The sequence below is a fragment of the Pinus tabuliformis genome, chromosome 1_2, assembly GCF_031772625.1.
Source record: "Pinus tabuliformis cultivar Carrire ecotype Pingquan chromosome 1_2, CPIR1, whole genome shotgun sequence".
NCBI lineage: Eukaryota > Viridiplantae > Streptophyta > Pinopsida > Pinales > Pinaceae > Pinus > Pinus tabuliformis.
In genome coordinates this window covers 889,432,561-889,457,905 of record NC_142298.1, presented here as the reverse complement: position 1 = coordinate 889,457,905, position 25,345 = coordinate 889,432,561, and the positions used below count along the sequence as shown (strand labels likewise).

The following is a 25,345-nucleotide window of genomic DNA, read 5'->3' as shown; positions in this document are numbered from 1 at the left end:
CATGTGTTTATGGACCTATTTTGAAAATTTTATAATTTTTTCATATATATATATATATTGAAAAATATGTATTGCCAAACCTCATACGAACCTGATCTGAAAATTCGAATTCGAATCAAACTTAATTGTTGTCGAACTCGAATTCAAACCCGAACCGTGTGACATAGGATTTGCCTTGAAAGACACATCAATCTTGTACATTCATCTTGCAAAAGTAAAGAAGTCGAGGTCTTGCAAATTGAAAGAAGCAATTCTAAGTATATAATATTTGAACTCTGCACAGTGGAGTTGGAATCCGATTTTGAAGCCTCCTCATTGTTTGAAAATCTCCTCATCTACAAAATTGAAGCAAAAGGCATCCAACATTTGAAGGACCAGCGCGAAGAAATCAAGTAAGTATTGTTTATTTTGTTTTCTAACACTATGACTACAGTTTGCAAGAAGAGCAATAAGCTCAATGGAGCATCAAATCTTCAAGCATAGAAGGCTAAGGTATGTAACATTGAGGTATCATTTGTTAAAAGGTTTAGCATAAAATGCTTTAGGATTTGGTTACTTTTATGTTCTTAGGATTGGCTTGAAGATTGTTAATATTTAGGATTATAAACCCTAGATAGAACATATATACTCTTGTTTCTAACTCATGATATCTAGGGCTTGTAAGTAGGACAATGTCCCTAGAGCTAATTAAAGTTTGTACTCAAAATCCCTTGTAATCCATTCAAGGTAATCAAAACCCTAGTTAGCCATTATGTTATTGTACTTGTATATTTTGTTTGTGCTTGTCAATAAATAATGCAGGGATATATTGAAGAAAGCAAAGTTGGTACAAATTGACTCATATAGACCATGAAGATGCTAAGAGGGAGTCCTTCAATAAGGAAACCCTACAAGGTTTGTAAAAGGAGCAACTCCAAATATGTTTAATACCATAAGAACCTCTTCATTAAAGGACATGATCATTTTGAAATTTATTACTAACTTTCTTATGTTTAGGTTTTTGAATCGTAAGGATTCTTGTTAGGGTGATTAATCATTAGATTGAATCTACCCTTATCATACTATCTCTTGTTTGATCATTTCTGTGAAAACCTAACCTTTAGGATTCACTGTAAAACCCTAGCATTTTTTATGCTAGGGGTATGTCGATGTTAACAATGAAACCCTAGTCTACTTAGGGGTTGTTGATAAAGTCTAGAACCTATAGTGATATCATATTCTCTTAATTTTTAGGGTTTTGGTTATGTTATGGAAAAAACCTTACCCTTTTAGGGTTTGTTGTTGATGTCTAAAAACCCCAGTTTTTCTTACAATTTGCTAAATTAGGGTTTATGACAAAACCCTTGTAATAGTCAATATAAAAACCTAGAAATGAATATTTGGATGTATATGCTTCCGTATAATTGAAACCCTAGCCTGATCAGAATTGTTGTATATCTAATTTTGAAGTTTGATGTTTATATCTAGGGTTTACGATAAAACCCTAGTATGAGACTAATATAAGTCTCTAGGAAAAAATAATGTAACCTGAAAAATTAAATGTTGGTACGATTGTTGTTATTCATGATTTTGTTTTTGAAATCTAGGTTTTGTAATAAAACCCTAATAGTTGATTTTCTAGAGTATGATAATCTAGAATTATAATGTTTTCGATTATTGATATGATTTAGTGATGAAATATAGAGTATGTGACAAAACCCTAGTAATGTTGCTACAAGAAGTCTAATGGATAAATTTCTTGATTAATAAAACTCATCTAGGTTTAGGTCTTGAATGTCTAAAATCTGATTTATTACACTTGACTTCATGCTCTTTACATATACACTTGTTTTTGGTTGTACTTGTTGTTAAAAGTTTACAAGTACATAGTCTTCAAGATGATGAAGATGCTTACCTCATATTTGATGATAATTTAATGATGATGTTGAACATGATGGAAAGAGGGAGTTATGAGAACCTCGATGACATTAATGTTTGATAGATGATCTTGTTAAGGAATGATGAAGTTTTGGGAAGATCTAAATTCTCTGATGAATTCTTATTGCAAAAGGAAGAGCTTGTATGACAAGAAAAATAAGATAGTTGATGGACTTGTCCTTGCCACTTGGATAAAGGAAACCTATGTAACCGGATTCGTCGGAAACCCCTGTTGAATCTAAATCCTGCGAATCGTATCCGATTCGACAGGATTCGTTGGAAACTCCTGTCGAATCTGAATCCTGCGAATCAGATACGATTCGACAGAATCGGATACGATTCGACAGGAATTCGAATCCCAAAATAGGATTCGACGTGTCTGTACAGGATTCGTACGAATCTCGTACAAACACAACGAATCCCGATTCTGGGATTCGAATCCCAAGAAAATGCTTCAGAATGCAATGCTTAATTTCCAAAAAATCACTCAAAAATGCAGAGTTTTATTGTTCTTTCAGTTTAAAGTTTATCTATTAATTATGGAGGAGAATCTCTTGAATATGGAGGTCACAGATGTTGTTGATTTCAAACATTACCTGAAGATTTGTGTTGGAGGTAACATCAGTGTTACACACTCAAAGGAAGTGTCAGAGGGATGCATATGGAAAAGAAGACCGGTGGCTTAAAATACCTTTAACAAAGTTTTCTTCATATAAATACTCTGGTATTGACATATCCCTCTTTTGGATGATGGTGAAACACAGAGGTGGAGGGCATTGCACCTTCAAAATTTTGAGATGGCTACATTGCATTAAAATAAATTATGAAGTATGAATCATGATTTATGTGACCATTGACATGTATTTGAATTTATAAATTATGAATTATGAATCATGATTTATGTGACCACTGACATGTATTTGAATTTTGTATGTACTATGCATGCTATAACCTATAGATGTAGATCTATGTTTGAAATCAATGAATTTGTATCATTAATTAGAATTTGTGTAAGAAATATCTAATTTTTAATATATATATATATATATTAATAAAATAATATATAACGAATCCTACGTGTCCTATTCCGGGGGGTCAACGTGTCCAAATCTGACACTCGAATCCCTGAATCCCGAATCCCTGTGTAAGGTGACTTAGAAGGAAACTATATATTTCCCTAGTTGAGAGGGAGCTTGAAGAGAAGTAAATGACTTGACAAATAGGGCATGAGGATGTCTAGCTTAAGCAATACTATGGTTATTCAATGTGTACAAGACTTGGAATTTGTTTTTTCTGGTGTTGCTGGAAAAGTTGAAGATAGCTTCCAACAAAGATGTGTTTGGATAATATAATGATGACCTAAGCAGCATCAATATATTTGAAGATCCCAAAGGTTTGTGTTAACCTGTATATATATTTAAAATTTTGTTGCCAATTGGGGTTGTGATTGTACAATATCTCTCCATAAGAAGGTTGAACGTTTGAAGCATACTTGGATTGGTGGATATATCCGATTTAGAGAGAGATGAAGCATCTTAGGGCGACAAGATGCTTAGGAGGACATCTAGACGGCCTATGATGATGTCTAGATCCCAAAATGGGGAGGGTGGCATTGGTCTTGGAGCTCTGACCTTGGATACGCACCTAGATCCCTGGGTTGGAGTTAGAGCTAAACCTTGATGGTACCTATGAGGTTAAAGCTTGGAACACACCTTAGTCCCACCCAATTAGAATACTTTGGTCAGGTATCTAATCTATAGCACTATATGTGTTGTAACTCTTCATAGAGCATATCATTTTGAGATCTTCCATGTACTAACTAGTGTTGGTCTTCATAATTGTATTTAAGTCATGATGTAATATATATTTGTCAAAAGAAAGGAAAAGAAATTTTATTATAAAAAGAAATTGACTTATTAAAGCATGGGTTTCATGCTTGGGTCAATGGTCATTAGGTCAAAGCACCCATTGAGTGCTCTAGGATTTTTATATTGAGTCAAAGTCTAAGTCAATGTATTCTAGACGCTTCTTGGGCTATTTAAAGTCAAGAAAGAAAATTATTTTGTGTCTTGTCTGTCCTCCACCAAGTCGACTTCCTCACTTAATAAGTCATCCTCAATCTCATCATGTCGGCCTCAAAAGTACAAACTCCAACCATTATATATAGCAAATAAACTCAACCTGTTTTGAAGCAATTCGATTCATGAAGATCATTTGCAATTCAGACATCAAGAAAGAAGTGTGAAGAGATAACAAGAAAGTCTTTTGGCATCTATAAAAGGAAACTAATATAGCGAAGGAGGAAAGGATTCTTGGAAGTCTACATTTCTATCTCAAATGCAACTACAAGGCCGAAAGTGTAGACCTAATTTTGAAGTGCAAGTGCAGGTCAAAATTCTTGAAGGATTAAGCTCACGTTGACTTAAAAGAAACAAGTTGATACATGGAAGCTGACTTGGTGGATGGAAGAAATTTATGTTTTGGTCAAAACTTGGTTGTCTCAATCTGATTTGAATCTATTGTGGAAGAGTTTGATTGGGTTTTCCCCTCCTTGGGGGTTTTTCCCTAGCTTAGTGCCTACATCTTGTGTTCTCTTGTTATCTTTGAAGTTTTGGCAATTATCTCGATGATAAAAACATAATGAAAAAGAAGAACTCGTAACTAATCACAAGGAATTATCAAGTAAAGAAGAAATCTAATGAATAAGAAACCCTAAATGTTACCCTAATGGATTTATCAACACTTTTCCTATGTCCTCAAACATGAGGTCTATGCAATGTGCAATACGTCGGGTCCAAAATAAGGTGCTATATTTGGCCTCTAACATCTTGCTAGCAAGAAAACAGTTTGAGGCATTATATGTGATGACCTACACAACATTTTGTTCCCCCACTATTGTAACCATCTCATCCAAAAGCTAAAATAATAGGTTGGCATCTTTCACCAAATCAGATGCATCAACCCATCTCAAAAACATGGTTCCTTGAGGGCAAGAGGCAAGGAAATTTATGATATTGTCGTTTTTTCTACCAGTCCACCATCTGACATGATGGAACAGCCTGTTTTGGTCCATGACTCTTCAAACTCGGTCAAATATTCTCCAATTGACACACCCTCTCTTTGCAAAAGCTAAAATAATAGGTTGGCATCTTTCACCCTATCAGATGCATCAACCCATCTCAAAAACATGGTTCCTTGAGGGCCAGAGACAAGGAAATTTATCATATTGCCATTTTTTCTATTAGTGCATCCATCTAACATGATAGAACGGCCTGTTTTGGTCCATGACTCTTCAAACTCAGTGAAATATTCTCCAATTTACACAACCTCTCTTTGCAAAAGAGCTCCCCTCAAGTCATGCATAGTAGGGCCTTTGAAGCCCTTTCCTGCAACAAAAGCAGCATCCCACATAGCTTGGTAATAAGGTGAGTGAGCTACATTAAAGGGGATATCTGCATCATACCACCATTTGGAAATGTATTTGAAAATAACATATTTACATTTCCTTTTCCAATGAACATCCAAGTTGGGTTGAGCTAGACTTGGTTGGGAGGTAGCGGCAATAGCAAAAACAAAGGTGGAGAAAGGTGTGAAACAACTCTTAATGTTGATCCTTTCTTTACCTTTGGCTTGGCCTCGAAGTTGAGATTGAGACCCAAGAGGCAGAGTGTTAAAATTGGCAACTAGGGCCAAATTCCACTTTGGACAATTCATTTGATGGAGATGATGATTGCATTGAATTCTTCCTTTTGAGAGGACCAAAATTGACCTAAAGATCATCAAATTTTGACAAGGAAAAATGTGTTTTTGAATTTATACCCACACAAGTGCAAATTGTCAAGGTCGGCCACATCATCATGTAGGCTCATGAAGCCCAAGAGACATGTCACTTCACCCTCAACGACTTGTATAAATAAGAGAGACCACCAACCGCATTTGGAACCTCACTCACTCAAACACTCTTCTCTCTCCTTCTCTCATTGGTTCGTATAGTTATTGGGCATACCTTTTCTCTCACATGTGTGGGAAGGAGGACGGATTTTCTAGGCCGATTACAGGGCTGAAATTTCAGAGTTGTTGCAGGAATTGACTAGTGTTGATTAGGCACTTTGACTCATCCTTTGACTCCGATTTTGGTGGGAAATTTTCGTTTTTGGCAGGCCATAAGGTTTGGCACAGAAACTGAGAATTTTTGGGCACTTTGACTTGTGCTGACCGCAACCGTGTTTAACCGCAAAAGTTGACTTCAATTGACAAAGTTTAACTGTTGTTTGGATGACTATTTTGGTTGTTGTTTGACCAGTTAAAGAGGTCGACTTTCACTGCCTTTGATCGAGCTTCAAAGAGGAAGTTTTGTTGTTGTGTTGACCATCTTTGACTTTCTGGTAACGGTTGAATTTGAATGCAGTTGACTGCAGATTTGTCAGGGTTGTTTTGACTTTGATTTGGCAAGTCAATTTTGACTTTTTGTACTCTCTCTCTACTAAACATTTGATATAATAATAAGAATAATTGATCAAAGGGTTTTCCTCATCTTGGGGTTTTTCCCTAGTATCCGCCAAATCTGGTGTCCTCTTGTCTTGGCTTGTCTCCTACATTTTATTAATCATGTTCTATCTACAGTTAATGTCAATGTGATTTATGGTTTAATGTGATTGCTATTGGAAAACTAAATTGGAAATCGTCATTGGGTTGCTAAAGGAACATTGAATTAATTGTGCTAAACATAGAACATACCATTGTTAATTAAAATTAACATGGTATCAGAGCCCAAGTGAAGACAAAGTCCAAGCAAGAGAGAAAATCAATCACTAAGAGAATCTGTTGGACAAACTAGTGGACAAGCCTCAATGGCTTCTACATCTTACTACAAACCTGAGGATAAGCTCAAAGACAAATCTAATTATCATGCATGGAAGATGACATTGGACTTGACTTTGGAAGAGCATGATGCAATGGCCTATGTGTAGGGAAAAGTGGTGGAGCCTCCTTCAAATGCACCTGCTGCTACAAAGACGAAGTATAAGAAAGGTGAAATCAAAGCTAAGAAAATTATCATAGACTCCATTCAAAAGAATTTGGTTGCCTATATTTCTGATTTGGGAACATCTAAGGAGATGTATGATAAGCTGGTTGGGATGTTCAAAGTGAACAATGCAAATCAAATCCACTTTCTCAAGAACAAGTTGAAGGACATCAACATGGATAAAGGGGAGTCCATCCAATCCTACTTCATTAGAATAACGCAAATCAAGAATGACTTGCTATCTATTGGAGAAGTTATTTTTGACAGGGAGCTCTCGCTCATTGCTCTTGGAAATCTTCCAAGATCATGGGATGTGTTTAACACCACCATTCTCAACAATGACAAGATACCTGGTTTCGATGAATTATTAGCTTGATCCACTCAAGAGGAGACAAGCCCTCAAATGGAAATGAACCTACTGCTTTCTCCGCTCATGCAAAGAGGAAGAATAATGATGGTCCAAGAAGATAGGGTCAAGGATTCAAGAAAGGAAGAAAAGGACGGTGCTACAATTGCAACAAGTTCGGCCACTATGCTAGAGAATGTTCTCACAAGAAGAATTTTCCAAGGGATGATGACAACAACAACCACAATAGTTTCAAAGGCAATGGAAATCAAAGGAACAACAAGTTCAACAACAAAGGAAGGAGGAATGCTCCCACTGCTCGAAATGGAAATAGTCGACCTCCCAAAAGGACGAGAAACACCTAGTATGATGAAAATAATGTTGTAGAAAAACAATGAGTTTTATCTTATTTCAGCTCTATCTACTGCCTCTCCTCAAGATACTTTGGATCATTGGTTGATTGATAGTGGAGCCTCAAGGCACTTCACTGGGTACAAGGAGGCCCTCTCTCAAATTTGGTTGAAAAGAAGACTAATTCGGAGATCATACTTGGAGATAATGCCACCCACCCAATGAAAGGGATAGGTATTGTCACTCTTCACTTGAATCAAGGTCAAACCATTCATCTATAAGAACTGTTTTATGTGCACAATTTGAAGAGCAGCTTGGTGTCTATTTTTGTGATGGAAAATAAAGGCTTCAAGTAGCATTCATTGATGGAAAGGTATGTATTTCGCAACGAAACCCTAAAGATGCATTAACTCTTGGATTTAGGGTTGATGGTTATCAAGTCAGGAAGTCCATTGGGAGCTTTAGCAAGTGATACTTCTCTTCAGTCTGAGCTATGGCACCGGAGATTCGCCCACTTACATTACAAATCCTTACCTAGGGTAAAAAAGATGGTCATGGGCATGCCCAAGTTCAATATAAATGTTATGAATATAATTCATATAAAAATAATAAATGTAAATATAAATATAATAATAATAAATAATTAACTAATAGTTAGTTAATTAGTAATGACGAGGCATGTTTTAGAGACATGAACATTCATGAAAGAGAACCTGCCTAGGTATATAAGCGGGCCCTCATTGTAATCATTTCACACATCTTTTTGTACATTCAACAATTCTTATATACAACTACTACTTTTCCTACGATTGATACTTGCATATTTCAGTTTTTTTGAATTATTCCACTGCGTATACGAACTTTGTTTGTTATATTGGTATCACAGCCACATTCTTCGATCCCGGTCGTTGGCCATTAAAGTCTCTATCAACCTTGTTGTCGTGCAATTGAAGTGTTTCGCTACACAGAACTTGCAGTTTCTCCATTTTCACCAATTGGCCATTGGCCATAAAAAAATAAAAAATAAAAAAAATAAAAATAAATATATATATATAAAATATATAGAGAGAGAGAGATATTCAAAGGACCAGTTAAGTACAAAAGGATTATATATATATATATATATATATATATATAAATAGGGCCATTTATTGTTGACATAAAAATATCGACAAAGCAAAGAAAGAAAGGAAGATGAGTTCCACACAAAAATCGTTATTTTGGACTCAATGTCCATTTTGTCTAAACGAAATTGGATATACATATATTCAAAAAAAGTGCAAATTACGTTGTCCAGCGTGTGAAAGATTATTTAACACCAAAGAACATCAAGGTAATACACGGACACAAATAAAAAGATTAGAGGAAGAATTCATAAATCTTGAACAAAAAAACAATGCTTAAGAAACGAAATATAAAGATCTCGAAGACATATTTTACAATAAGTCAAAAGAGAAGGACGATGAAATTTTGCGCCTAAAGGACCATAATCAAATTGAACAAATCAAGAAGTCCAAGGTTAAGAAGCAAAAATTAAAGCAAGAAAATGAAAGTTTTAAAAAGAAATTCAACGAGAATCTATCGAAGAAGGAAAAAATAAAATTGCATTTAAAAACCCTTTAATCAAAGGCTTTCAGAAAAAAATCAAAAGTACAAAAGATAAAGAGAATGATACTAAAGACAAAGTCAACGATTCAGGAAATGTCGAACTTTCACGTCTAAGGAATCATAACCAAGCCCTACTTACACAAATAAAGAAGCTTAAAAGTGACAAGAAGTCACTAAATGACAAGTTAGAACAACTTACTCGAGAAGAAGTATTGAAGTCTCCAGTCATTTCAATCCAAGTTGAAGATAAAGGAATAAATATTGATCTAGTTAATATCACAACTCAAGAAGAAGAGAAACCTATAGAAGTTAAAACCAATCCAGATATTGCAATTCAAACAATGGAAATTCCAATAGATGGTTTTGTAGACAACCCAACAAAAACAGTACCTAAAGTAAATGAGGAAATTAACAAATACATGATAACGAGAAATCCAACCAATAGAATTCCTTATCAACATTCGAACCATAAGAGCAGACAACTAAGTCAATCTATATATTTGAACCATTCAGAACAGAAGCAACAAATTTATGTTCCAAGGAATACTAAAATTCGCAGAATCCAATGCTATAATAACAATTCACTACAAATTTCCAATCACCAAAAAGTTCCACAGAAGATTAATCTAGGATAGCAAATCCACTCTCAATCTGACAATTTTGTTTATCACTTAGAGGAGCATATCGTCTTGTATCAATGAAGATGATAGTTCTTGTTGATTTTTGGTAACATCGGATGTGCTCTAAGCCTCAAAATTTGCAGGGAGGCTAGGACACATGTATTCCAGAATACCCAGAAATCGTTTTGGGAAATTCCACCCGGAGACAGTTTTATTAAAACAATTAATTATTTTTAATGGGTGCCTAAGTCTAAACTTAGGAAATTAAAATAATTAAAGGGTATTAATCAAACAGAGGTGAAACTTCTAGAAGAAGACGGAAATCGAGTTCAAATGATCTAAGCCATTGATTAGAATCTAATCTAGGCCATTGATTACTCAACTAGAGGATTATAAGGACTTCGATGAGCATTTGGAAATACATATTAGAGAGAGATCAAGAGAACGAACTTCTCAGAGAGGGCAGTGCAGTAGTTGTTAGAGAATCGATCAAGAAGATTTTTTGTAGTGAGGGGCAGGGATAGTTCCCGGAGGAAAGTTTTCTTGGTTCGAAGAGTACAAGGCAGAGAGGGCAGAAAGACATCTAGAGAGGCTGATGCAGGGCCACGCAAAGCTACGTTGTGGCAGCGCATAGCTTCAGAGGGAGATCGAAATTTTGATGAGGAGCAGTCAGGATCTAGTGTCGGAGTCGAGGTGTCAGACTGGGAGGCCAGAGAGCTGAAGTTTCCAGCTAGCAGAGGATCAAAAGGAGGTGCAGCGCAGTCCCAGCTGCATTGACACAGTGACTGCATGGGGTTGACCCAGAGATTGCACAGAGATAGCACAGAGGCTCACTTCTAGCGCAGATGAGTGTCGATTCTTCCAGTGACAGGGTGAGATCATCTCACCATATTTTTTTGCCCAATTTCTCTCTGTATCGGATAGCTAGTTGGGCATCCAACGAATTGTATTCAAAAAACTACTTGTTAATAATACAAACCCTCAACTGTAGCACCGGTTTTCTTGCATTGGGTTTTTCCAGGGACATTTGACCAAAAATAATGGTGTCATATGTTGTGTATTTCTTTCTTGCTCAATTTCTTGCTTCCGCATTTAATTTAATTGGTGAAGGCTGCAATGTATTAGTTTCAATATTTGTTGTAGGATGCAATAAAAAATTTGTTCAAAATTTTAACAAATAGAAGAAACTTAACCAGTTGTTGCAGTAGAAATATGGGCCTTCCAAATTTTCACAGTTCTGAGACGAGAAGATATTCGAAACAGAAAAAGAGGTCCAGCCCTTCGTCAGTAAGCTTTGAAGAGAGGAGACATGTTATGAATATAATTCATATAAAAATAATAAATGTAAATATAAATGTAATAATAATAACTAATAATTAATTAACTAATAGTTAGTTAGTTAGTTAGTAATGAAGAGGCATGTCTTAGAGACATGATCATTCTTGAAAGGGCCCCCGCTTAGGTATATAAGCGGGCCCTCGTTGTAATCATTTCACACATCTTTTGGTACATTCAACAATTCTTACATACAATTACAAATTGTCCTACGATGGATACTTACATATTTCAATTCCTCTGAATTATTTTGCTGTGTATACGAACTTTGTTCGTTACAATGAACCATGAAGGTGTTTGTCAAGGTTGTACAGCTAGGAAACTTAGAAAGGGACCATTCCCTCTTAGTGAAAGCAAGACCACCCATATTCTCCAATTGGTCCACTCTGACCTATCTGGTATGTTGCCCGTAACATCATTGGGAGGATACCTATATTATGCAATCTTTGTAGATGACTTCACAAACAAAACATGGATCTATCTCTGAAAGAAGAAGGAAGAAGTGTTTAAATGGTTTCATTCTTTCAAAGCCTTGGTGGAAAATCAAACAGGGACGAAGATCAAGATATTGAGAATCAACAATGGATTGGAACATGAATCAAATGAATTCAATGACTTTTGCAGAGAGATTGGCATTAAGAGGGAGACAATTGTTCCATACATTCCTAAACAAAATGGCGTTGTTGAAGGAAGAATCGAACAATCATGGAAGCCACCCATGCCATGCTCCATGATGAAGGCCGACAGAAGTTCTTATGGGGAGAAGCGGCCAACATTGTTGTATATGTTCAAAATAGGAGTCGGCATCAAGCATTGGATTTCAAGACACCCAAGGAAGTTTTCACTAGTAAGAAACTTGATGTTTGTCACTTTAGATTATTTGGTTGTCCCGTGTATTTTCATGTGCCAAAAGGGAAAAGAAACAAGTTGGAAGCATCTGGGAAGAAGGGTATATTTGTTGGCTACAATGAAAATTGAAAGCATACAGAATCTATGACCTGGTCAAAGAGATGCGGAAGTAAGTTGTGATGTCACCTTTGATGAAGATACTGCCCTTCGGAAAGCCAGAGATCTCCCCAATCCAAGGAAGGACAATGATGATGTTGTGGAAAAACAAGATGAACCTCTGACAGATGAGCCTATGCCCAATGTTGATGGTCTGATGGATCCTATTGATCCACCTCTTGGTGATCCCTCTACATGAAGGAAACAAAACCTATGGCTCAAAGATACTCTCGAAGCTGCTGAAAGACTTCCTGCTGCAAGAGGGACATTTCGTTAAAATAAGAAGTCGAACAGGTACCAAGGATATTTTGTTGCTATGAGTACTATTGTTCAAGTTGAACCATGCACATTCGAAGAAGTCGTAAAGCACCAAGTATGGAACGATGTGATGAATGAGGAATACAAATTGATCATGAAAAATGATGTTTCGGATGTGGTGCCTAGACCCAAGAACAAGTCTGCGGTCACTTCTAAATGGCTTTACAAAATTAAACATGGAGTTGATGGGAATGTTGAATAATATAAGGCCAAGTTCATTGCACGAGACCTTCTCTCAAAAGGAAGGAGTGGACTATGACGAGATAATTGCACCGTTGCCCGATATACCACTATTTGATCTATTATTGCTTTAGTTGCCTCTCAAGGATGGAGCCTACATCAAATGGACGTTAGGACTGCTTTCTTGCATGGCTCGCTTAAGGGGAAAGTCTATTAGGAACAACATCGGGGGTTCAAAGTACAAGATTGTGGGACACATGTATGCAGGTTGAAGAAAACCCTCTATGGCTTGAAGCAAGCCCTTGGGGCTTGGTATGAGAGGATTGATAGCTATCTTATGAAGTTGGGATTCACAAGGAGCTATGTTGATCCTAACCTACTCTTCAAGGTTGAAAAGGACAAGCCTCTCATTTTGGTCGTTTATGTTGATGATCTCTTTCTGACAGGTGTCGACCCTCTCATTAATCAATGTAAAAGGGAGTTGACTTCTGAATTTGAGATGAAGAACCTAGGATTGATGCACTATTTCCTAGGCCTGGAGGTCTGGCAAACTCCAGGTGAGATTTTCCTTTCTCAAGGAAAATATATTGTGAAGCTGCTAGAGAGATGTGAGATGGTGGATTGTGTAGAAAAATTACGATATGCACTCTTAACCCAGTTTACAAGTTTGCATGTATTGTTTAGGCCCAACTCACATGTTTTGACATGCTAATATAAATTTCAGTATGCATTAATTGTAAACATTGAAAGAGTACTTCTACTATTTTTCACTTTCCTATCAACTGAAAATTAACACATAATTTTTGCAAGCATTTACACGTGAGACACTAGTTTTTGGTCAAAGTGACCCCAGAAAAACCCCACAGCCCCTTGGGGAAAACTGGTCTTCAAAGGAGGATTTTATTGCTTGAGAAAATTAGTCTAAGTACATAAAATAATCATAGTACTTATCTCCCTTAGCAGTTGAAGTATTAAATGCAAATCTAGAAATTTGTGCCAATTGATATTTTTCAGATTTCACAAATTTTTCATGCCCAAAATTTTTTGCACTTTCTCACAACTTAGCTCCTCGATTTTTGTGCCCAAGATTCTCCCTTGATTTGTGTGCCAAATGTTGCCTTAATTTCTATGCTGGAAGTGACTGCAGGCCCTCCTCTAAAATCACACCGCATGTAGCAATAAACCCGAAAATTTCGCCCCGATTTTCGAGCCAAGTCATTGCAGGAATAGCCCTCAACATTTGTGCCCAACAGCCTCAAAAATCATGTTGTTGCCCTTGATTTCTATGTTGTTTGCCTCGAAAAACGTACTACATCCCTCCTAGAAAATCAAGCCCTCCTCCTGCTACAAATTCTCCTTGAAGTTTGTCTTCTCCTCTTCTCCTCATGCTCTCTCAAGTGTGAAGTGAAGAATGAGCCTCCCTTTTCTCCTTTTGTCTCTTAGAAAAAATTGAATCCCTAAACCTAGGATCCAATGGATGAGATTTAATCTCCAAATCTCAAGATGTGTTGTTGAGATTAACTCTCTCAATTGACCCCCTCACACATTGACCCCATTACTTAAAAGTCTCCTACTACCTTTTTCAAGTTGTATACATTTTTCTATTTTTCTCATAAAGTGATTTTTCACGTCATTTTAATATTAGAAAAGTACATTGTACTTTACACAAAGTCACTTTATAAAGTACAAGTAACTTTAATATTGGAAAAAAAGTACACGGTACAACACTTTTAAGCACTTTTTCCACCCATGGCATTAATATAACTCATAAATGTCACCAAGACAAAAGTCATTAATGTGTCTACTAGGCTAAAAGGGATAAATGCCTAGTAACACCTCTCCTTGGTACTATTTCTATCACTCCCTCTTACCAAGGAAGGCGTTGCTCACCACAACCATCCTATCTCTGAAGAAAACATGTTTGCCTCTTGGCAAAGACTTGGTGAGAATGTCTGCTACCTGCTCATCAGTGGATATATACTCAAGCTTCACTGTCCCTCACTGAACCCAATCTCTGATGAAGTGGTATCTGATCTCTATATGCTTTGATCGGTCGTGAAATACTGGATTATTAGAGAGTTCAATACAACTCTGACTATAACAATAAATTGTAGTTGGTCTCAGCATCTGACCAAATAATCCATGAAGCATCTTGCGAAGCCATAATGCCTCGCATCTTGCCTGACTAGCTGCCATATACTCTGCCTCTACGTTGCTCAATGCCACTGACTTATGTTTCCTATTGAACCATGTCACAACTGCCAAGCCCAATGAGAAACAACATCCGCAAGTACTCTTCCGATCACTGACACTACCATCCCAATCTGAGTTTGTGCAACCAATCAATCTCTACTACCCATTGTACTCTCCTAGGCTCTATCATAAACTGACTCAATGTGTTGACTGCGAAACAAATGACTGGTCTATTGTTGACCAAATACATCAATGAACCAATCAGCTGACAATACAGAGTGCGATCCACCAACTTGGAATCAACATCATAAAGCTTCTTCCAATTGGTGATCTTAGGAATAGCCATAGGCCTGCAACCATCCATACAGAATCTCCTCAAGATATCTCCTGCATAACTGCCTTGGCCCACAAAGATGTGCCCATCCTCCTGCCAAACCTCCAACCCCAAAAAGTAATGCATCAACCCCATATCAATCATATCAAACTCTGAAGCACGATCTCTCTTGCCTTGTTGGATGAGACTGTCCTCCCCTGTGATAAATAAGGCATCCACATACAGTACCAGAATGAGTGGATCGTCACCTACCAAGATAAAGTACAGGTTCAAATCTGCATCACTCTTTTGGAAGCCCATCAGCCGCGAGTAGGCATCTATCCTCTCGTAGCATGCCCTCGGTGCCTACTTCAGCCATACAAGGCTCTTTTTCAGCCTACAAACATGAGACTCCCTCCCATGCAACTCAACCCTCAGGCTGCTCAACGTACACCTCCTTTTGTATAACACCATTGAGAAAGGCAGTCTTCACATCCATCTGGTTAATCCTCCATCCCATCTCAACTATTATAGATATCACTGCTCTAATAATAGTATAATGAGCAACCGATGCAAAGGTCTCCTCATAGTCAACTCCCTCGTCCTGTGAGAACACCCACACGACAAACAGAGCTTTAAACTTCTCAACGCTACCATCTGCTTCATGTTTGACCTTGTAGAACCACCTCGAAGTCACAATTGACTTCCCATCAGGACGTGGCACTACCTCCTAGAGATCATTCTTCATGATAGAGGCATACTCCACCATGGCATCCCTCCAAATTTGTTGTCTAGTAGCTTCCTCAAAACTAGTTGGCTTTGTCTCGACAACATCTGCCATAAAGCCACCCAACTTCTCTGGCGGTCTACTCTCCCTCACTAACCACATGTATCTCCCCACTACCTCCTGAGCCTCCTTCAGGGTCTCCTGAAGCCATCTTGGCTTCCTCTTCCCTACAATGGTCTCCTGTGGTGGTATGGGAAAATCCTCAACTGGTGTCACTCCTCCTGGCGAGGAAGGTTCTGATATAATCAAGGGAGATCCTAAACTCTGAGATATTGTGACTGATGAACCTGCACCAAGTGAGTCGGTACCAGGCCAAACTATACCCTGTGTACCTGTCACCCTAGAAGAAGGTGAACCTCTTGATCCTGACGAACCACCTGATGCACTTGAAACCTGTGGTGTGGTCCCCTGCTAACTAACCTGCTGCTCTACCTGATCAATCTCCCGAGGCTCTTGTTCTGCAAATAAACAGCAATGTTACATGCCTCGACCCACAAGAAGAAAGGTAAACTCTAATCATACACCATCGCCCTAGATGCACCCACAATGGTCTTGTTCTTCCTCTCTGCCACCCCATTATGCTGAGGTTTATAAGGCACAATGAGCTCCCTCTTGATGCCAACACTCCCAACAAAATCCCTCATCTCCGCAAAAGTGTACTCACCCCCATTGTCTGATCTCAACACCCTGATCTGCCTCCCCGTCTGGTTCTCCACAAGAGCCTTAAACTCTTAGAATCGCTAGAAGACCTCATCCTTGGTCCTCAGGAAGTAAATCCAAGACAATGAATGTCACATAGTACTCATATCCACTCAATGAAACATGGGACATAGGACCACATACGTCAGAATGAATCAAATCAAGGATACCTGTAGCTTTGATGTTACTGCTCTGGAAAGGAGAACCTGGTGTACTTTACCAAAGCACACCTCCTGCACACATCATGATGCTTCGTGTTGAAGTCAGGCAACCCTGTAACCATATCCCTCAACATCCTGAAAGCTCCATGGTACAAGTGGGCCATCCTCCTGTGCCACAACTCACATAAATCAATGCTATTGGTTTGTGCTACAATAGCTCAAAGAGGCTAAAATAAAAGTTTGTATAGTCTCCCAATGCAAGCTCCAATCACACGAGCAAACTCGAGACTGGATCCTCTAGGATATATCAACACTTATCCCTTTCGGATCAGTACCTCATACCCCTATCCTCCAAGCTAGACACTGATATCAAACTCTTCTTCGACCTTGGAACATAAAGAACATTTGTCACCTTCAAAGTAGGTGATGAATCCCTCTAAAATGAAACTCTCCCCATGCTTGCCGCCTTGACTTTGGAGTTGTCACCAAGCACAACCTCCAAGTCAATGTCATCCTCCAAAAGGCTCGTAAAGTGCTCTCTAACTCTGGTCATATGGCAGGATGCTTCACTGTCTATAAACCAAGCACGGGAAGATGTGACATGAGTGGCTAAACACACCGTCAAAGCATACTCTAAATCAAGCATAGCCGCAAAATCATCTATATTTGTTGAAGTTGCACCTCCCTGTTTCTTCTTACCCTTCTTGTTGGGACATTGAAAAACATAGTGACCCATCTTCCCACAAGCAAAGCATTTCACTTTGCTCATGTCCTTCTCCTTAGCCTTCTGCTTCCCCTTATCCTGCTTTGCTCCACTAGAAGACCCCTTCTTGATCTTCTTTCCCTTCTTGCCCTTAGCTACAAGAGCAACATTCTCCTCTTCACCTCCCCCACCACTCTTGTTGCCACCTCTCACACTCCTCTTGATCTCCTCCTGGATGAAATTGTCTCACATCCTCCTTTCAACCAAGAAAGTGCTCTCTGGCCACCAAGTCATGGATAAATCCATCCCACTTCTCAGTGAACCCATCTAAGGCAATCTAAACCAACTGATCCTCTGGAACCACCTCTCCAACGGCAACTAACTCATCCTTCACCTATGAGACTCTGGTGTGGAAAGATGTCACACTGTCGGTCTTGGTCATCTTGGTGTTTCATAGTTTTTGTCTCAACACCATCTTCCTGTTCTCATTAGAACTCTGGCACAACATGACCAAGGACTCCCATATCTGATATGCATATCTCATCCCTGAAATACGAGGGAATAAATGGTCCTTGATGTCATCTAGAAGGATCATATTTGCCTTCACATTCTTCTTGTTGAACTCCACCAACTTAGCTGGATCAATGGGTGTTTGCACAATTGTTTCAACAGCATCTGACACTTCCACCTCCTCCAATAAAAGTAAAATCCTCTCCCTCCATGGGCCAAAGTTTTCAGCCCCCATCAATCTGTCCTCTACTCTCAACCCAGTAGCCATGACCCCACAACCAACAAAATGAAGCAAATTTGGAAGCTAGAACCAACCTCCCTTTGAACTGCTGAAGTCTTTGGGTTTTTGGCAAAGTTTCAAAGGTATGGTTCACTATTTGAAGACTTTAGTAGCTTGCTGCCCTCTTTATCAGCTGACTGAAAATGAAGATTTGAGCCTCAACTTTGCTCTGATACCATGTAGAAAAATTATGATCTGCACCCTTAACCCAATTTACAAGTTTGCATGTGTTGTTTAGGCCCAACCCACATGTTTTGTCATGCTGATATAAATTTCAGTATGCATTAATTGTAAACATTCAAAGAGTACTTCTACTATTTTTCACTTTCCTATCAACTGAAAATTAACACATAATTTTTGCAAGCATTTACACATGTGAGACACTAGTTTTTGGTCAAGGTGACCCCAGAAAAACCCCACAGCCTCTTGGGGAAAACCGGTCTTCAAAGGAGGATTTTATTGCTTGAGAAAATTAGTCTAAGTACATAAAATAATCACAGTACTTATCTCCCTTAGCAGCTGAAGCATTAAATGCAAATCTGGAAATTTGTGCCCACTGATATTTTTCAGATTTCACAAATTTTTCATGCCCAGAATTTTCTTCACTTTCTCACACAGCTCAGGTCCTCGATTTTTGTGCTCAGAATTTTGCCTCGATTTTTGTGCCAAATGTTGCCTTGATTTTTGTGCTGGAACTTGGAAGTGACTGCAAAACCTTGAAATTTGTGGCGACAGTAGGGACCCTCCTCGAAAATCACGCTTCATGTAGCAGCAAACCCAAAAACTCAGCCTCGATTTTCGAGTTAGGTCAACACAGGAACAGCCCTTGAAATCCATGCCCAATAGCCTCGAAAATCATGTTGTTGCCCTCGATTTCTATGTTGTTGTTTGCCTTGAAAAATGTGGTGAATGTCTCTTTGATTTTCATGTCTCTCTCCTTGGAATTTGTGCCCCATGTGGCTGCCTCCCTCCTAGAAAAATCAAGCCCTCCTCCTGCAAATTCTCCTTGAAGTTCGTGTTCTCCTCTTCTCCTCATGCTCTCTCAAGTGTGAAGTGAAGAATAAGCCTCCCTTTTCTCTTTTTGTCTCTTAGAAAAGATTGAATCCCTAAACCTACGATCCAATGGATGAGATTTAATCTCTAAATCTCAAGGTGTGGTTGAGATTGACTCTCTCAATTGACCCCCCTCACACATTGGTCCCATTACTTAAAAGCCTCCTAGTACCTTTTTCAAGTTGTGTACTTTTTTCTATATTTCTCATAAAGTAAATTTTCACCTCACTCTAATATTAGAAAATACACTTTGTACTTTACACATAAAGTCCACTTTATAAAGTACAAGTGACTTTAATATTAGAAAAAAATACATGGTACAACACTTTTAAGTACCTTTTCCACCCATGACAGTAATATAACTCATAAATGTCACCAAGACAAAAGTCATTAATGTGTCTACTAGGCTAAAAGGGATAAATGCCTAGCAACACCTCTCCTTGGTACTATTTCCAACAGATTGCAATTTTGTGTCTACTCCGATGGAACTCAACTTCAAGAAGCTAAGTGGAAGTGTTGTTGGGCCCGAATTGACAAAACCTTCCGAGTATCAACAACCTGTGGGGGGCCTGATGTTCCTGGTAAACTCTCTGTCAGACATATGTTTCGTTGAGAATACGTTGAGTCAATTTATGGTTGAGCCTCACCACATACATTGGACTGTTGCTAAGAATCTCTTAAGATATCTCTAGGGCACAGTCTATGGGTTGAGATACACTATCGGGAATTTGAGGCTACGTGGATATATTGACGCTGACTGGGATGGCAGTGTGGTGGATCAAAAGAACACGTCAAGATGTTGCTTCTCTTTGGGGTCTGCTTTGATTTCTTGGATGAGCAGGAAGCAGAAATCAATTGCTCTAAGCACCATTGAGGTCGAATACATTGTAGCTAGTATGACCTATTGTGAAGTTGTTTAGTTGAGGAAGCTCTTTAGTGAAAAATTTGAGCACGTGTTGGATACCACCATGATCTATTGCGACAACCAATGTGGGATTCTCCTTTCAGAGAATCTCGTGTTCCACGACCGCTCCAAGCACATTGATATTAGGTATCACTTTATCCGAGATATGGTACAACGAGGAGCAATAAGGCTCCAACACATCAGGACTGATGAGTAGGTTGCTAACATCCTCACGAAGCCCTTGGGGAAGGTCGAATTCTTAGCCTTCCAAGAGAGACTTGGAGTCGTGGAAGGACCCCCCATGAGGGTCTCGCTTGAATTGAACATTGAGCTTTGGGAGCTCCTAGTGGCTTCGGGTACTTCTTGGAGTTATGAGCGACTTAGTGTGAGTGGTTCACCTTCCCCTATAGGTGCGTTGTGTACACGGTGAGTGGTTCACCTTCCCCTATGATACCCCATGATGGTTGACATGTGTGTAGGGTGAGTGATTCACTTTCCCCTACAATTGAAGACACGTGTAGGGTGAGTGGCTCACCTTCCCTTATGATTGATGATATATGCATAGGATGAGTGGTTCACCTTCTCCTATGGCATATGAGCAGGATGAATGGTTCACCTTCTCCTGCGGATGCCCTAGCATACATCCTACCCATGTAGTCGAGACTCATGGGAAGTACCTCTCATCTGGCCAATGAGTTGGGAAAAGTGGATAGGGACCATAGCATTACAGATAGACGCATAGTGTATTGCCGTACTCCCTATGTCTAGGATGCATGGTGTTCAACAACTTGATCTGGGATCAAGTCTGATTGAAATTCTACCCCTGGACTGACTTTTGTCAGTGGAAAGTAGTAAGGCTTGTGACTCACTCTTGATCGATTCTTCTTCATTATCTATATCAGTGTTCAGCAAAGTTGAGACAAGATATAGAGATGGTACATGACGACAGGATGGCATGATGATCGATGATGATGGATGGATTGGCAGGTGGAATTTTCCCTAGTAGAGAGGGAGTGTTAAAATTGGAAACTAGGGTCAAATTCCACTCTAGACAATGCATTTGATGGAGATGATGATTGAATTGAATTCCTCTTTTCGAGGGAACCAAAATTGACCTAATGATCATCAAATTTGGACAAGCAGAAATGTGTTTTTGAATTTATGCCCACACGTGCAAATTGCCGAGGTCAGCCACATCATCACGTAGGCTCATGAAGCCCAAGAGACATGTCACTTCACCCCAGGGTTGCGGGGGAGCCCCCCCTTTCTCGCTCCCGCTCCCGCTCCCAATTCGTGCTCCCAGCGGGAGCGGCTCCAGAGCGCCTTAGGAGCGTGCTCCCTAAAAAAAATGCCTCTTATACTAGCCAAGTATTGTTTCAACCTTAAAATACCCCCTCCTCCCATCGGGTGCTTGCAATATTTACACAACATTTTGCCATCAACAACATCACAATGAACCCATGTAGCATCTTTGGCTTTTGGGGCCATGATGGATGATGAAATTTCTGTTTTGGAAGGAAAGTGATCTGCAAACAAAATAGAAAAAACGCAAAACATATGATCAACTACTATCCTTCTTCCTTGTTGTTTTTTAACTTGAAATTTGAAACTAGAAATAGGGGGAAAATATTAAAAACAAGGACAGCAATGAATTATGAAACATGGAAAATTTTTAGGGAAAAATCATACCTGGAAAGCTAGAAATGAAAACTAATTGATGAAGCCTCCTCCTAAAGATGAAAACTCCATTAGACAGCTCCTCCAAGATGACAATGAACCTCCAAACTTGTCGTTGTTGCCCCAAAATTCAATTTTCTTGCAGCATTGTCCAAGCTCTCAAATGCTCAAAAACACTAGAAATCAAATGTGTGAGGCAAATAGGAGCTTGGACTTGCTTTTATAAGTTTAATGAGGAAGATTTGGAGGAAAACTGCCCATGGTTTGAAAAAAACCACCCGTGGTCCCCTTTTTCCATCCATGTGTGCAGCACTCAAACCAGCTGGTTTGTGACAGGATCGGCTGGTCAGGACCGGCTAGGTGCCAAACCGGCCCAGGTCCTGACTGGCCAATGGAACAGAATAGTCGGGCCGGTTCGGTCCCAGAATTTGCTGACCAGCTGGTATGGCCAATTTCTGGTTTGAACCAGCAGGTGTTTAAAACTATGCTCTACAAACATTCTCAACATACTCTTAATGGTACCATGTTCCATTTGCAATAGAGTAAAATGAGATGGAAGCCAACCCAGATAACAACAAACCACAAGCTCCAATGACAATGTTAATATATTATGTATTAAGTGGCCATGTTTGTAACAATATGATAGTAATATAACATGACATAAAAGATTATGTTAGTAAATTAGTAATTAATGTTGGGGTTAGTTAGGTGGTTAGATGGTAGACCACTGTAACAGCCTTAACGTGTTATAACTGATGTAACGTACGATAAGACAGGTACAAGAGTGCTACAGGTATGGGTGTACACAGGTAGCCTACCTCAGGCTAACCCTGTGGTGTATAGCTCCAGCATGAAGCATTATTAGTAATGTGATGTTTATTACTCTCTCCACTATATATTATATTTATTTTTTATTTGCACATGCAGTTATTTTACCTTTTACTCATCATTACAGTATTAAGTTCTAGCATTAAAGACAACTGTTTATCATGTCCCATAGTATAATAACATTTTCCTCCTATATTGTACAACATATGAACTGAATAATATATGAGATGCTTTTTTTAATTTTGAAGATAAGATACATAAGAAATTGTATTAACGTCCACAACTGACCCGAAAAAGGAGTCAGTGGAACTCAAAAGAACAATCCAGTAGTGACAAACTATGGGAGTGTCTAAGCAACTCCTAGATACTGAAGGAGACAAGGTAAACTCTCCAAATATTCAGTCTTTCTCTCCCATCAAAGGAAAAATAACCTTCCCTATTAAAGTATAAAATAAAATAAGCTAAATAAATAAATGCAAATTGTAGCCAAAAGTATAATCCCAGATACAATATGATATATACATAACAGCAAGAGATTCTAACCTTCCACACAATGTTCTTGCGCCTTCCTCTTGCAAGACATGGATGATGAGAGCATAACAACAGCCTGGTGCATGTACTTGGATTTTTAGCAAGATCTGCCGAAGCAAGCACGAGTAGAGCATTGACCAGAAACTCTGCAGGTGGCATTGTTGGTAGGGAACTGTCTATTGCATTTTCTGCATCACTACAGCAATATGGTATTGTCAATTTAAAGATAGATCAAATTATAGACAACAATAAGTATTCCCAATATTAAGTTTTATTTCTATCCACAACATTGAGATATATAATATTATGTCATTTTCTCCAGGCACAAACATCTGTCATTTTGAAACCTATAAACCAAACTACAACATGTCCAGCAGAGACTGTGATTTAGGTGACCTGCAGCTACAACTTTAGAATTCCCATATCATATATAATGAAACATATGCCTTCAAAATTTTTAACCAGAATGGAGAAAGTAAACCGACATCCTATTCCCCATGATATCATTGAAATGTCTCAACTAAAAATCAGCAGACAGTGGATGACAACTGAGCTTGAGAAGAAGCTCCAAGCAGGGATTAATGAACATGTGTGTTCCATTTAGTTTTAGCATTAATCAACCTTCTTAGCTTATTGAACCTTCTGCTAGGGGATTTCATCATGTCCTAAGAACGTTGTATAAATTTGTTGACTTGGATCCTTGAACCTGCATTTGCATAATGCAAGTTGCAAAGAAGATAATGACAACCAATAAATTTGAGATTCTTTCAAAAAGTGCCCCACATGCTAATTAATACAACCCCTGAATGTTTAAGTTCTTGAACATGGTCCCATTATCTTAACCAGTGAATTTTTTTTATATTCAAGCATGCTATAAACTTATAACTTCTCCCTTGTCAAGTGTTCCTCGGGCAAGTGCATCCAGAAGCAATTACAATGTTGATTAATGAAAACTAGAAAACCCGTGTGTGAATTTTATACACACAAGCAAGGACAGAAATACACATATGTATGAGTAGTGGATTCATGAATTATAAAGGGATGCAAAGTCTCATTATGTAGTAGGAGAAGAGGTGTATATAACATTATCTCCCAAAAACCTAACAATTTAAATACTATGTTAATTAAGCCATTACTACATCACTTTATTACTAAGCCTTTATTAGGCCCAAGTTCTAATTACAAAGTCTAAGTTCTAATTATGACCATCATAAATAACGCTGCCATAATGGTCATTTTACATGTTTGTTCAAACACTGAAAAAATAAAACCTTTAGACAAGCTAGATGTTTGCAATACACTCCAAAATAAGCTCTTCAAACAACAACTGGAACTGCACTGTATCCAACAAAGTTGACGAAGTACACATCACATCACCATCCCTGTCTTACCATTGACTCACCAGCCATATAAGAGCCACTGTTAGCTGAATATTTATCCTTTCTACCATGCACATAGGACTTGGCTTGTTCACTAAACTCATTTCCTCCATATCTTTCCTATACAACACAGCATAATTTTGTGTTTGCTTCTCTAAGGAAGCACCATCTCATGTAACAACTTCATCTTCACCCTCCATGTGATCTTCTTCTCATCAATTACAACAAATAATGCATAATATACCCATTGTTTGTCTTTTCTTCTTTGCTGATTTGGATTTGTTTCAGAAGCAACATCATCAACAGCTTCACTTCTCGAGATCTGTCTGACCTGAGCTTCTCTGACCTATGCATATGGCTAAGTTATCGCTGAAATTACACCATTCTTTCTGCTGAACCAATCTTGTATTCTCATCTGGACAAGATCAAGAAAAGATGTTTTAGCTTTCAATGGACTGAAAAGAAGGAAACTGAAGGCACTCCCCTGATGAAGTGGTCAAAGATAGCTAACTTAAAAGAACAAAGGGGGATGGGGTCTCAAGAAATCTATGTTTTTAGCCAAGCCTTGGTAGCAAAGAGCCTTTGGAGGTTGTTCTCTAATGGAATGGGAGGCAAAGTCAT

General features: G+C 38.5%; 1 protein-coding gene across 8 annotated transcripts in view; it reads right to left on the bottom strand.

Moving 5' to 3' along the window:
• The window catches only part of ILA (putative protein kinase regulator ILITHYIA), a 356,320-nt gene that overhangs the window by 285,135 nt on the left and 45,840 nt on the right, over positions 1-25,345 (bottom strand). For all 8 annotated transcript variants that reach the window (XM_089396177.1, XM_089396171.1, XM_089396172.1 and 5 more), the window contains exon 13: positions 23,358-23,541. In XM_089396177.1, coding sequence (XP_089252303.1) covers positions 23,358-23,541 — 184 coding nt within the window. The remainder of the gene's footprint in view (positions 1-23,357; positions 23,542-25,345) is intronic.